We start from the raw sequence: 13,280 nt of genomic DNA, 5'->3' as shown, positions 1-13,280 counted from the left end.
GCCTGGAGCCTGCTTCCGATTCTGCATCTCCCTCTCTCTCTCTGCCCCTCTACCACTCGCGCTCGCTCTCTCTCTCTCTCTCTCTCTCCCAAAAATAAACATTAGAATGAGAATTAATGACCAAAATCTCGAATCCTAACAAAATAAATCTGCAAGTCTTTCCCTCCTTGGGATAATAGCGTGGGTTGACATTTGATAGCCATGGACTGTACCCACCCAGCAGAGCAGAAGCATGGTCATACACCTGACATGCTAAGATCATGCTTATGTGACACAGAAGTATAATTTCTAGCGTAAGACAGGACGTGGAAGGACCAGCAGAGAAAGACAAATTAAAATGTGCTTAGTGACTTGGTATTAGCACCGACAGAGAATAAGCTGAAAATGTTTTCTTATTAAAGTTCTGCTCATTCTCTTTGTCAACGAAATTGCCACAACTCTTAATATTCTTTTAAATCAAGAATGTTCTATATTTCACAGTTACTTACCATCCCTCCCTTTTATTATTATTATTTCTAGCTCCTTAAACATATAAAAGGGGAAAAGTAATTTGTTCTGGCAGAAGAGAGTTATAGTAAATCATGGAGAATAAATTTCTTAAATATGAAAGGAACATGACTTCCCTCCGGATCAGACTATGGACACAAATGTGGAGTCATAAACGTCTGTTTCCACGCACACCTGCAATGTTAAGTCACTTCTGTGGGGAATTCAGGTCCTTTTCAGATGAGGAAAAAAAAAAAAAAAACGCTCAGTAGCAATGAGCCAAAGACAAAATCTTCCACTATTTACATTAACACATCAAGTGGAACAGTTCATATGCCATTTATAAGAACTTCCCCTCCCAGAAATAAAAGCTGCACTCAGCCCAGAACCAGAGACTTCACAGCACATAAAATTTTAGTGAATAAATTTCCCAAATCAGGTGTTTTAAGGAAGCCGTGGAAGGCCATCTATTTTCTTAACTTTTTTGGCAAGGATACCAATCTCATGTACAAAAAAAAAGGGGGGGAGGAAGTCCAGGAATAATTATTCAAATTCCAATAGCTGGAATTTGATAGATTTTACAAAGGAAACAAATGTCTTTAACATAATTCTCTGCAACTCAGAGCCAACATCAGCTGCTAATAACGGCACTTCTAACTGCCAGTTCATCTTCAAAACACAGAAGCAATGTGAGTTGAGATTTCTTTTTTACTTTTACTTCCTGAGTTGATATGTATTAAAAAAAATTCTCCTGGTTCTCTTTCTCTTCAGCCTTCACTTACATTTATGGTAACGGCTATGATGATAATGAGAGAAATCAGAGCTGGAAATACAGCTCGCTCCTGAGATCAAATGCCGACCTGTCCACTAAACACATCATCAGAGATCATGCTTCTTGGGTTTATCTAAGACTGTTTGCATTTGATGAATTAGCTTTTAAAAACAAGCCCTAATGATTTCTTGCTGACTTCAGCTTTTCCTTCCCGTTGGCTAGGAATAAAATGCCAACCATGATGACTTTGGGTGGTTGACCTTCATAGCCTGAGGCACAGAAGATTCTTCTCGTCTGGCCTTCTCCATGAGCTTTTATTTGCATCCCTCAGCTTCACGGTCAACAAAGACGAAACGGAAAAAGCCTTCCCCCTCCCCCGTCCCTGTGTGGCACGGACACGCTTGCCAAATACGCCCCAGGAATTTCCGAAGGAGCCTTACCACGTCCACGGGAGACTGCCCACTGCACGTGTTACAGGCATAACTGTCCCGGCCCCGGTGAGACATCACACACAAGCCACACGACAGTGTCCGCCACAGAGGTCTGCTCCTCCCCGACGCTGAAGGCTCAACACTCCTTGGGGAGCCCCTCTTTCTGACGCTTCGGGAGCACCCACCAACCTTGAACAACGCACTGAACCCGTTCCTTCTAAATCCGCGGTCAAACGTGGAAGAGCGTGAATTACACCCGGTACATAGCACTCCCAAGCGCGTTGCTTTTAAGATGTGTGCGTGCGTGTGCGTGACGTTGGAGGGCACTTCATATTTTGGCCAAAAAAGGGTGAACTTTCCTTTCAATTAGAAGCCACTTTCCGTTTTCAGGAAATGTTTCAGGCAAAGAACATTTATTTAGATTAGTGAAACCTACGAGGCCACTTAGGGAAAATGAATACACGCAGGGGACGTGCAGAACTGGCAAGGTGGCGAATGATTTGGGCCAGTGTAGACAGCTGAACTAACTAGCACAGGTGTAGACAGCCGATCTGGGTAATGTAGCTCAAGCCCCAGTGTTTCCTGTAACTTTTATTTGGGTCAAGTTACTAAAGCCATCTCTTTACTTCCTCCGGGCGGCTGTGCCCGTGTGTGCCAAACGGGCCGGCTTCCTCTCAGGACTCCCGGGTGGCTCGGGACTCAACCTTGTTGCCTCACCTCCAAAGACACGGGGAGGTGCAGCTGGGGAACAGGTGAAACAGGTGCCACGTGTGGGCGTGGCCAGGTAAAACCACCCCTGGGCACGGGAAGTGCGAGGGCACAGCCTCCGGTGTCTTCCCAGGTAACCCCCGGCAAGGGGCAAGGGGGTGGCGTTAAAACAGAAGCTGGAAGAATCCGGATGTGGCTTCTGTGTCAATTCAGGGGTCAGCCATCTTCTGCCGAAGGTCAGACAGTAAATACTTTCAGCTTTGCGGATCACGCGGTCTTGGTCGCCGCCACTCAGCTCTGCCGTCAGGACACGAAAGCAGCCACACACGGTGTGGAAACGAGGGAGCGTGGCTGCGTCCCAGCAAAACTTTCTTTATGGACACCGAGATCTAATTTACCACGGGTTAGGAAATATTCTTCTTCTTTTGATTGTTTTCAACCGCTCCATATTGTGAAAACCATTATCTTAGCTCATGGCGGTCTAAAAACAGGTGGCGGGCCGGACCCGGCCCACAGCAGAGGCTGGCTGCCCCCCGCACAGGCTGATGTGCGGGCCCGCATCCACCAAAATGCAGCCAAGGAGGAAGCAAGAGCGGCTCCCCGGCCGAGATGAAACCTACCTTGATATGAGCTGCTGGGTCCGGGACAGTCTGAACCATGTCCTTCAGTCGACCAGCTCATTCACCATCCGCTCAGAACCTGAGGCAGCTGGGTGACAAAAGGGACAGTCGTCAATAACCACGTTTCCACGCTTTGTTTCCCGTTAGGACCGAACGCCACACACTATGGTAAAAGAATCACCGTTTTTGAACGCGTTTGCCCCAGCAAGCACCTTGCTAGGGCAGGAAGCGCCCTGAGGAAGCTCCTGGAAAATCCACTTCTCTCCTGCCGGGGATGTCACTGCCTTTGAGGGCCAGTGAGACAGTGGTCTGACAAGCCCCAACAAACCCACGTCACAGGCAGCTCACACACACCATGGTACACGGGCAGCGCCGGTGAGGGATCGTTTAAAGGAAGAAATGAGGGGCGCCTGCGGGGCTCAGTGGGCTAAGCGTCTGATTTCAGCTCAGGTCACGATCTCAGCGTTCGTGGGTTCGAGCCCCGCGTCGGGCTCTGTGCCGACAGCTCAGAGCTTAGAGCCTGCTTGGGATTCTGTGTCTCCCTCTCTCTCTCTGCTCCTCCCCTGCTCACGCTCTCTCTCAAAAATAAACATAAAAAAAACCCAAAAACTAATACCTAAACGTCTTTAAAAGTTCACAGTTAGGCTCTTAATGAAAAGCACAGCTATCACTCATTGAATGCCTAAGCAGCAGCCCTTGCTTGGACCAAGGGCTCCACAGGAATTTTCTCATTTTATCCGAACCACCGTCTGACAGTCAGCATCCCCACTGTCCAGTCGGGGACATGGAGACCCAGGAAGGGTCACCGATTTGTTCGGGATCACCTGCTTAATAAGCAACGGAGCCAGGATTCAAGTCGCACTGGCCTGACTCCGAGGCCGCTAAGACATTTCGGTTTGACAAGATGAACTGGTTAAGCCCTATACGAGGAAGATATGTTAATTCATTTTAGAATTTAATTTAAATTTAAATGAGTTAAATTTAAAGGTGCCCATACTCTAAGGATAAAGACCTCATCCAATATATTCCTTTATTCAGATTATAAACCAGCATGTTCTGGTTCCTGTCCGTCTGTCCCCTCCCATCCCCAGAGCCACCCTCCACGGCCCCCTTCCCTGCCCCGTGCCCCCACGGCTGACCCCCACAGGCTGCCTCGGTAGGGTTCCCTTGCCCTCTGGCCCCCAACATGTTTGGTCCCTGTGACACCATCTGGAGACGGTGCAGGGGCAGGAGGAGAGAGGGGTGGGCTGTTTCTTCCCCACACTTCCCACCACCCGTTCGACACCCCCTCCTATCTGGCTACCGTTCTGGTCATAACTGACCCTGTGGTCACCTCTCTTGTCCTGGGGACCCTCCCCCTGGGCTGCAGGAACCACGCCCCGCCCCGTCTTTGGTTCTCTGTACATCTTAGCCGTATGTCTTCTCTGGCACTGAAAACCCCTCTTTCAATTTATATCTTTAGGTGCCATCACTATTTTCTTTCACCTACCATTTTTTCGTTGTCTTCTTCTGTGCAAAGCCGGCCTATGACTCTTAGCAGCAGTAAACTGCCACACGAAAATAAACAGTTCAATTCCAGGACGACAGCCACGAGAGCTGTCTCTCGAGTTTGCTGTCGACCACATTCTTCCAGGGGTACGCAAAGGCGCTTCCTGGAGCCCTAACTACGTCTGTGTTCTGCCTTTCCCACCCTCTCAAGGCACAAACACATCCACTCCCAACAAAGACGGGCTTCTCACGGGAAGCCTTCGCCTCCAGGTCTGCGTGCTTGGGGCCTGTCTCCCAAAAGGGCTTCATGGAGTCCTCCCCGAATCAGGGAGAGCGTGGCTGAACGAGGAGATGACAAACGTGGACCCCTGCTCCTCTGACCCGAGAACCTTCGCCTCCCCCAAGGCGGTCTCCTCAGGAGAGCAGAGATCCCCCCAGGAAACAACACTCTGCTCCCAAAGCCATTCGGCCTGAGAGAGGCCCATCCTCGAGCCTTCCTGACAAAAGGAAGGCTCCCCGCTGCACGACCCCACGCTCAGGAGCAAACCGTTCTTCCTACATGTTCTGGTATCCCCCTGGGGCAGCTCACCCCACCCAATTCTGCCTCTCTGCACACATATCCTGCCGCTCATAACAAGTTAAAGTTCATCCCTTCCCACCAAATGGGTGGAAGGAACGTTCCACTGGAAGTCTGGAGCCGAAGCCTTAGTAGATCCAGAAGATTCCTCTTCCTGACTCTGGGAACCCAGTTCCCGTACTTCGAGCCGCACGGCAACGTGGCCAAGGCCCAAGGCTGGTGCCCAGCTGACAGCCAGCACCTTATGCCAGACCCATAAGGCGGCCACCCTGGACACTCTAGAACATCGTCTCTCAGGTGGCCACAGCCCCTGCTGACATCAGGAAAACGGAACTATCAGCTGAGTCCAGGCAGCCCACAGAACCATGAGAAATAATAAACCAGTTGTTGTTTTTAAGCTACTAGGTCCGGGGACAGTTTATCACAGATGGAGAACCCAAACACCCGGTAAGTGTTCTAGATACCTAGACAAGACAGAGACTAAGTAGCTCATGGTGTACTGTCACCCCACGGTGACCTACAGTGATGGTTCCAGTTCCCCTCCCCTCCTTGTGTCTACACCTCCTGCCATATGACTTTGTGGTTCGCACACCTAAGAGGTCGTTTGTTTCCCCAGCCTTTGTTTGGGAGCTGTCCACACGACTTGCTGCAGTCACCAGAATGCACGAGAAGGGCAGTGTGCCAGTTCCTGGATAAAGCCCCAAGAGGCATGAATTGTTTCCACTGGCAAATTCCGGCCACCACAGGAACGTGCCAGGCTAGAACGCTGGAGGAACAGAGGCACGTGGTGCAAGGCCAAGCCATCCCATATCCCCAGCCAAGAATATTCTAGATCGTCTGATAAGACAACCGAACCCTAGGCACAGGAGGGACACCTCAAGACCAAAACTGGCCAACCAAGGCCAACCTGAATGGCCAACCCACAGGCTTGTGAGCTAAATAAATCCTTCTTGTTTCAAACCACTGAGATTTAGGGTGGCTGTTACGCAGCCTTTTTGTAGCAGTAAATTACTAATACACACAATATGCCTTGGATAACCAGGCTATCAAGATCCCCCTTAAAACTTTTCCAGTTAGGGGCGCCTGGGTGGCTCAGTGGGTGAAGCATCTGGCTCTTGGTTTCAGCTCAGGTCATGATCTCACGGTTCATGGGTTCAAGTTCCGTATCAGGCTCCGCACTGACAGTGTGGAGCCTGCTTGGGATTCTCTCTGTCCCTCTCTCTCTGCCCCTCCCCTGCTCATTCTCTCTCTTTCTCTCTCTCTCTCAAAATAAATAAACTTAAATTTTTTTAACTTTTCTAGCTACAGAGGTAAAAGAACTCAAACAGTGATTTCAAAGGAAAGAAACTTTTCCCAACACACAACCGCACCATTTCCATCCAGCTAAGAGACAGGACCTCAAACCCCCGTCCTCCCCTCAAAATGAGTTTGGAAACTGAAGAGTAACCAAGATACCACTACCTGAAGGGCCTGTGAGCTTCGCAGAGCCCTTTCTGGAGCAGCCAAATTTCTACTTCACAGGATGGGACCCTGCCAACTCTCTGGGGATTCCTGATACGACGAAATGGAATCAACGTTCTGGATGCCCGAGACCACAGAAATGTCACAGAAGTTACAGCTGCCATTCAGTGTGTGACCAACCGAGAGATAAACTTAAGGAACAACTGTGTCTCCTGTCTTTTATGGGGAAGCTGTGGGTACTTTCAGAGAGGAAATGGCAGGGAAGGGGGTGTATATATTACTGATGCATCACCACCGCACCCCTCAAGGGATGGGAACGGGAAAATAATCCATATAGATATCAAGAGGTGCCCAATGAAGGTCAAGAATAACACCCAGAGGAAGGAGAGAGTTGACACATGAGGGGAGCCAAGGAGGTGCCACCAAGGAGCCTTGAGGCATGTGGGCTGGCCAGAAGGCGGGAAGGCGGGGAACAAAAAGTCCCCCCTGCTCCCCATACATGAGGGAACCAAGGCATATGACCTTAACCTCCAACCACCACCAGGATCACCATTGTCGGAGGGATTTATTAAACATTCACAGAGCAAATGGCGCCCCACCTTGCAAACCAGACCAGCTCAAAAGCAAAACACCTCGAGACCAAGAGGATAAAAGTTCTACCACTTAGCAAGCTACCTCCTCCCACAGAGGTCCTTGACTGGTTCTGCGGCCATTCAGGTGCTTATTCTTTTCTGCTCTTCGGGAGGAATTTTGTGGATTTTTTTTAAGAGTGCTTCTAATTTCTTTCTGTGATGCTAAGGATTAATTTTTCCAAACTTTAGTTGCTGATGAATGACGTTTGGTCATGTATCATTGTGAGAAGGCTTTCATTTTCCATTTTACCTGGCTTTGAACCCTTGCAGAGCTTGGATCCATGTTGTCTAAAAACCCCTCCTTTAATATTGGTTTCCTGCGATAACTTCATTTGGTAACGTGTCTGTTTATGACTTTGTGTTTCATGATGCAGCATTATTTCATCGTTGGGTATGTTAAAAAATAAAATGTACTGATACCCAACAGAATTCTACTTGTCACTGTTCTTCCTCCTTTTTTCAAAAATACCGATGTTGGGGCGCCTGGGAGGCTCAGTCATTTGAGCCTCTGACTTCGGCTCAGGTCATGATCTCACGGTTCGTGAGTTCGAGCCCCGCGTCGGGTTCCCTGCCGTCAGCACAGGGCCGACTTTCGATCCTCTGTCCTCCCCCCTCTGCCCTCCCCCGCTCGCACACGCTCTCTCTCAAAATAAATAAGCATTTTAAAAAATTAGTAAGATTTTTAAAAATAAGCATGCCAATGTCTTACAAAACAGAAGCAAATATCTGATTTGGGTTACTTTACTATAATTGTATAAAGCGTGGATGGACACACAGTGCCACAGGTAAAATACGCATTTCATAATGCGGGAGGCATGGGTGCAAAATGGTCCAGAGAAGGCAGGGATATTTGCAGGGTTGGGGCAAGAGCACACATGGAGGTGACCTACCTGTCCTTCCCAACCCCAGTTCTGTCCATATGCAAGGGGCCCTCCCACAGTCATGTGGACACCCCAGTCCACACTGCCATGCCCCACCGAACAGCTGCCCTGATGGCCATGCTTCGAGCCTAGGGAAACACACAGAATCTACCAAACGAGACAGACTGCAGGAAAGAAGCCTGGGCAGGCCCTAGAGATGCTCAGGCCAGTCTGGGCAGGAGCTGTGGGTTCCCAGGCACCGCAGGTGTGGTGCGGAACGGGGGACGGGTGCAGCTGGGGAGACAAGAGGGTCCTCGAAGGCATGGAGGAGGGAGGGTGCTCTTCTCAGAAACCTGAAAAAGGCCACTTCACCCTGTAGGGCCTATAGCTACTCGTCTGTAAAATGGAGATAATATGACTGTGGTATAATAGAAGAGATATTTCCGGGCGCCTGGGTGGCTCAGCCGGTTAAGCATCTGACTCTTGATTTTGGCTCAGGTCACGATCTCACGGTGTGTGAGTTTGAACCCCGAGTCAGGCTCTGCACTGACCGTGTGGAGCCTGCTTGGGATTCTCTCTCTCCCTCTCTCTCTGCCCCTCCCCTGCTCTCTCTCTCTTTCTCTCAAAATAAATAAACTTAAAAAAAAAATAGAAAAGATATTTGGTCTTTTCCCCCGTTCCTGGCACAGAGCTCTTAACACTATTGGCTCTTCCTGAGTGAGAAGAACGATAGAAGCATCTAATGATGTGACCTTTGAGGGACCCCTAGAGAGCATCACAGAGGTCCCAGGAAGACCACACCTTGATGAGAAGCCTGGGGCTTTTGGTCCCACCACCATCTTCTGGGGAAGGGAGAAGGGCTGGGGATTGAGTTAATAATTGATATGCCTTGGGACGCCTGGGTGGCTCAGCTGGTTAAGCGTCCGACTTCGGCTCAGGTCATGATCTCATGGTTTGTGAGTTTGAGCCCCGCGTCGGGCTCTGTGCTGACAGCTCAGAGCCTGGAACCTGCTTCAGATTCTGAGTCTCCCTCTCTCTCTGCCCCTCCCCCACTCACGCTCTGTCTCTCTCTCTCTCTCAAAAATAAACATGAAAAAAATTTTAAATAATTCACATGCCTTTGTGATGAAAACTTAAAAAATATATATACCCAAATGACAGGAGTCAGAGCCAAGAGGGTGATACATTCCAACTCCATGGGGACAGAAGCACCCGTTCTCAGGCCCCTTCTAGATCTCACCATGTTCACCTGTATCCTTTATAACAGACTGTAAGAGTGAGTGCAGCCTTCTCCTGAGTTCTGTGTCCTTGTAGCAAATTACTGAATCACGGAAGGGGATGTGGGAACCCCGGGTCTGTAGGCAAGTTGGACAGAAATGTGGGCAATCTGGGGAGGGACCCGGTACCTTGAATTGGCATCTGAAGTAGATGGAGGAGGTCAGTCTTGCGGGACGGAGCCCTTCATGTCTGGGGTGTGACACTAACCCCAGGGAGTGTCAGAACCGAATTAAATCGTAGGATACCCGGCTGGGGTCGGAGAGTTGGAAAATTCGTTGATGGTGTTGAAAAAGGCACCACATATCTGATGTCAGAAGCGGGGAGAAGAGACTCCTCGGTTATCTACCTCCAAACTGATGGTCAGTGGTTCACACAGCTGTGAATACCGGGTTTGGCCGGGGTCTGTTCCCAACTGGTTAGTACCTGAGTGGGGACCACTCTTGGGCTCTCCCTCCGCGGCCAACTCCACCAGGCTTTTGTGAAGTTGCATTAAATCACGCCCAAGAAACCTCTTGTGGTCCTAGGTACACAATAAGCACTTAGGAAGTGGTAACTGCTATGATTGAGAGAGCAGAGATTTGATACTGTGTAAAATGCTGCAACTTTGAGAGGAATGATTCTCAATAAACAAATTCATAAGGGACCTTTGTCAATTGACTGGAAACATCCTTGACTTAAAAACTGAATGTTGGGGGCGCCTGGGTGGCTCAGCTTGTTAGACATCTGACTCTTGATTTTGGCTCAGGTCCTGATCTCACAGTTCATGGGTTCGAGCCCTGCATCAGGCTCCTGGCTGACAGTTCAGAGCCTGGAGCCTGCTTCAGATTCTGTCTGTCCCTCCCCTGCTCTCTCTCTCTCCAAAATAAATAAACATTTAAAAAAATAGAAAAAAAAAAAAAAAGGGCACCTGGGTGGCTCAGTCGGTTAAGAGGCCAACTTTCGCTCAGGTCATGATCTCACAAATCATGAGTTCAAGCTCTGCATCGGGCTCTGTGCCGACAGCTCAGAGCCTGGAGCCTGTTTCAGATTCTATGTCTCCCTCTCTCTTTCTCTGCCTCTCCCCTGCTTGCACTTTGTCTCTCTCTCTCTCTCTCAATCAAAAAAACATTAGTAAAAAATTTTAAAAAAAGAAGTTATTGAGTTAAAGTGAGGTCATAGGGTAGGCCCTAAGCCAATACGACTGGTGTCCTTACTCATCTAGAGGGCAGAAGATACGAACACCCAGGGAGAAGATGGCCATCACACGCCAAGGGGAGAGGCCTGGGGCAGACTCTCCCTCGCAGCCTCGGAAGGAAGCAACTCTGTCCACACCTTGACCTCGGCATCCAGCCTCCAGAGCTGGCGATCTGTTTGTGCCAGCTGCTGGGGAAAACGAATGCACCTTTACTGAGGGACTTGTCCAATATTTCAACTGACGAAGATTAGGAGGCCTGATTTAGGGAAGGGTAAGGGGGAGGGTGTGCCTCAGGAATCGTATCCGATTTATTTTCCACTCTTTTTTACCAGACTACCACCTCGGCTCAAGGAGCATCCCAGGCACTGTGCATTACCGTCCCATCTACTAACCACTCCTGGCTTCATTTTGGCAAAAAAGAGATTTTTTAAGTTCCGTGGCCCAAATGAGTGTTAATGTAGGCCCCACCATAACCTCTTCCAACCCCTGAAATGCTTTTCTGAGGGAAGCCTGATAGTTCTCCGCAGCCAAAGGACACATTTTGTAGATAAAGTGCTGAAATCCCCCACCTTTCCCTGTGTCTGCCTCTTGAGATGAGGCTTCCATTGAATACAAGTCAAATAACTATAAAATAGCCACAGAGCGAATTTGGTGATATGACAGGAAAATGTACGTATCATAAAGCATAAGTATCTGTAGTCACTGCCCTTGGCCTCCGGCTCTTCTGGAAGGAGCAGACAAGAACAGAAGGAAGTGGAGAAAAGGGTGATGACAAGGTCAATACTTGCGAAGCAGGGACACAACCAACCATCCCCTGTGTCAGGGGCGGGGGCCAGCAGACCATGCCGGGCCAGGGGCATCTCACTCGGGGGAAGGATCAGTGGAACCAACACAATCCCTCAACGTACATCAAACAATCCAAAGAAGGGTCTTCGGTTTTTTATTTTAATTTGTCTTCATCATGATAAATGTGCTCTTCAATCGTCATCCTCCATTTCACCCACCTCCCCACCAAGGGAAGGTCTCGGGAGGTTTTGGAGCACAAATATCAAATATTCAAGTACCAAATATTTATAGATTCTTATTTAAAAAAAAAAAAAAATTCTTGCCTAGGAGAGGTAGGGTTATCCGGGATTTTGTTTTACCTTTAATTGCCCTTGGCCCCACCATCTTTTTTCTCTGTGAGTCATTTGTCTTGCTTTTGGCCAACACTGCTTTTCTTGGGTCTTCAAAGATCGTGGAACACCTGAAAAAGAATTTAAATATATTAAACCTTGGGGTTTTCCCCCCAAATATTAATACCAAGGATCAAACGTGTGCTTAGTGGCCAAACCTATTTCTTAAATATTATTTTAAAATATCCTAAAAAGAGGGGCGCCTGGGTGGCTCGGTCGGTTGAGCATCCAACTCTTGATTTTGGCTCAGGTCACGATCCCAGGGTCATGGGACCGACCCCGAGTGATGCTCTGCGCTGTGCGTGGAGTCTGCTTAAGATTTTCTCTCTCTCTCCCTCTTCCCTTCTCCCCTGCTCATACTCTCTCTCCCCGTCTAAAAAAAAAAAAAAATCCTAAAAGGAGAATGAATTTAAAATCCTCCCCTTAAAAAAAGGCAGGGGGGAGAGGGGTGACAACATCTCCCCAGGAAAGCTCAGCGTTAAGAAACAAAAATTAGGAGTGAAATAAAAGCCAAGCCTGAACTGGCATAGTAAAGCACACATACACTTTTGCAAAGAAAATATTTTGAACATGTTTTCCTTCCTTTGCAGACCCCAGCTTTAGTAATCATGGTTTCTCCATCCTTGAGCCCTTTCGTCTGCTCAAACAAAGAGTAACAAGGTTTATTAAACATCCTGGGAACTGTAATTAAGCAATCATTTTAGTTCCAGGAAAGAAACAATCCTTTTAATTTGTAGATGCTTAGGAGGATCCGTGTTTTTAGAAACATTAGACACACTACCAAACTGAAATAAGGGAGGGGGGGGCGGGGAGTCTTCCTTAGAATACGCCTGTTGCCACAGCTCTAAAATCCAATCTCTTTTTTTGGCGATACAGGAATTTCAGGGCTCATGCAACTTTCCAAGTAAAATATCCAATCCCAAAATGTTACATTTAACGGAATCCTCACAACATGACAAATTGCAAATGGCAACTGTTTCAGTTGAAAATATTTTCAAACTAGAAAATGTCTTAAGTGTTGCATCAAAATCAATATTTGCAAGGGGCGATAGTATTTATAAATGTTTCCACGGTCCCGCCGGCTCTCCCACTCTGCTCGGGGCGCCAGCCAAGTCCACCTAAAGTCTCTGGGCCTGGGCTCTGGGACAGTTCGTCCGGCTGCCCCAGTCCCCACAAAGTGTCTGCTGTGATATGGGAAAATGTAAATTCTCGGGAAAATATTAGAATCCAAAACCACATGCGTAACGTGATTCCAATATTGTAAAAAGACCAACACGAGCTGGATGAAAGACAAAAGGGAAGGCGGAAAGGGAAGGGGGCGGCTCTAAGGAAGGGTACGGAGTCGCTCACAGAAGCGGCTTTGAGGTTCCAACACGAGGGAGTCTTATTTTCTCGGTGATCTTCTTTGGGGTATGTTCCTAATTTTCAGAACAAAGAATATTCATTTCGATAACCAGGAAAAAAAAAGAAAAAAAAAACAACTACGCAATAATCCTTTTAGGTTACTGGACGGATTTCCGAACTGTTTTCTTGACAGTGATGTGCGACTTGTACCCATCCGGCCTTGGTGGCCTGGTGCCGGCCTCCCTTGATCAGGGACACGGTGCTCAGCGGGAAA

General features: G+C 48.4%; 1 protein-coding gene across 3 annotated transcripts in view; it reads right to left on the bottom strand.

Annotated features, from left to right (window-relative positions):
- The window catches only part of ERG (ETS transcription factor ERG), a 263,697-nt gene that overhangs the window by 180,925 nt on the left and 69,492 nt on the right, over window positions 1-13,280 (bottom strand). For all 3 annotated transcript variants that reach the window (XM_042957218.1, XM_042957219.1, XM_042957217.1), the window contains exons 2-3: window positions 11,633-11,733; window positions 3,018-3,105 (exon numbers count right to left, since the gene is read on the bottom strand). In XM_042957218.1, coding sequence (XP_042813152.1) covers window positions 3,018-3,056 — 39 coding nt within the window. In that variant the 5' untranslated portion in view covers window positions 3,057-3,105; window positions 11,633-11,733. The remainder of the gene's footprint in view (window positions 1-3,017; window positions 3,106-11,632; window positions 11,734-13,280) is intronic.

Source organism: Panthera tigris, chromosome C2 (assembly GCF_018350195.1).
Source record: "Panthera tigris isolate Pti1 chromosome C2, P.tigris_Pti1_mat1.1, whole genome shotgun sequence".
Taxonomy (NCBI): Eukaryota; Metazoa; Chordata; class Mammalia; order Carnivora; family Felidae; genus Panthera; species Panthera tigris.
Note: the sequence above shows the minus strand (reverse complement) of the source record. Positions and strands in the feature narration are given on the sequence as shown.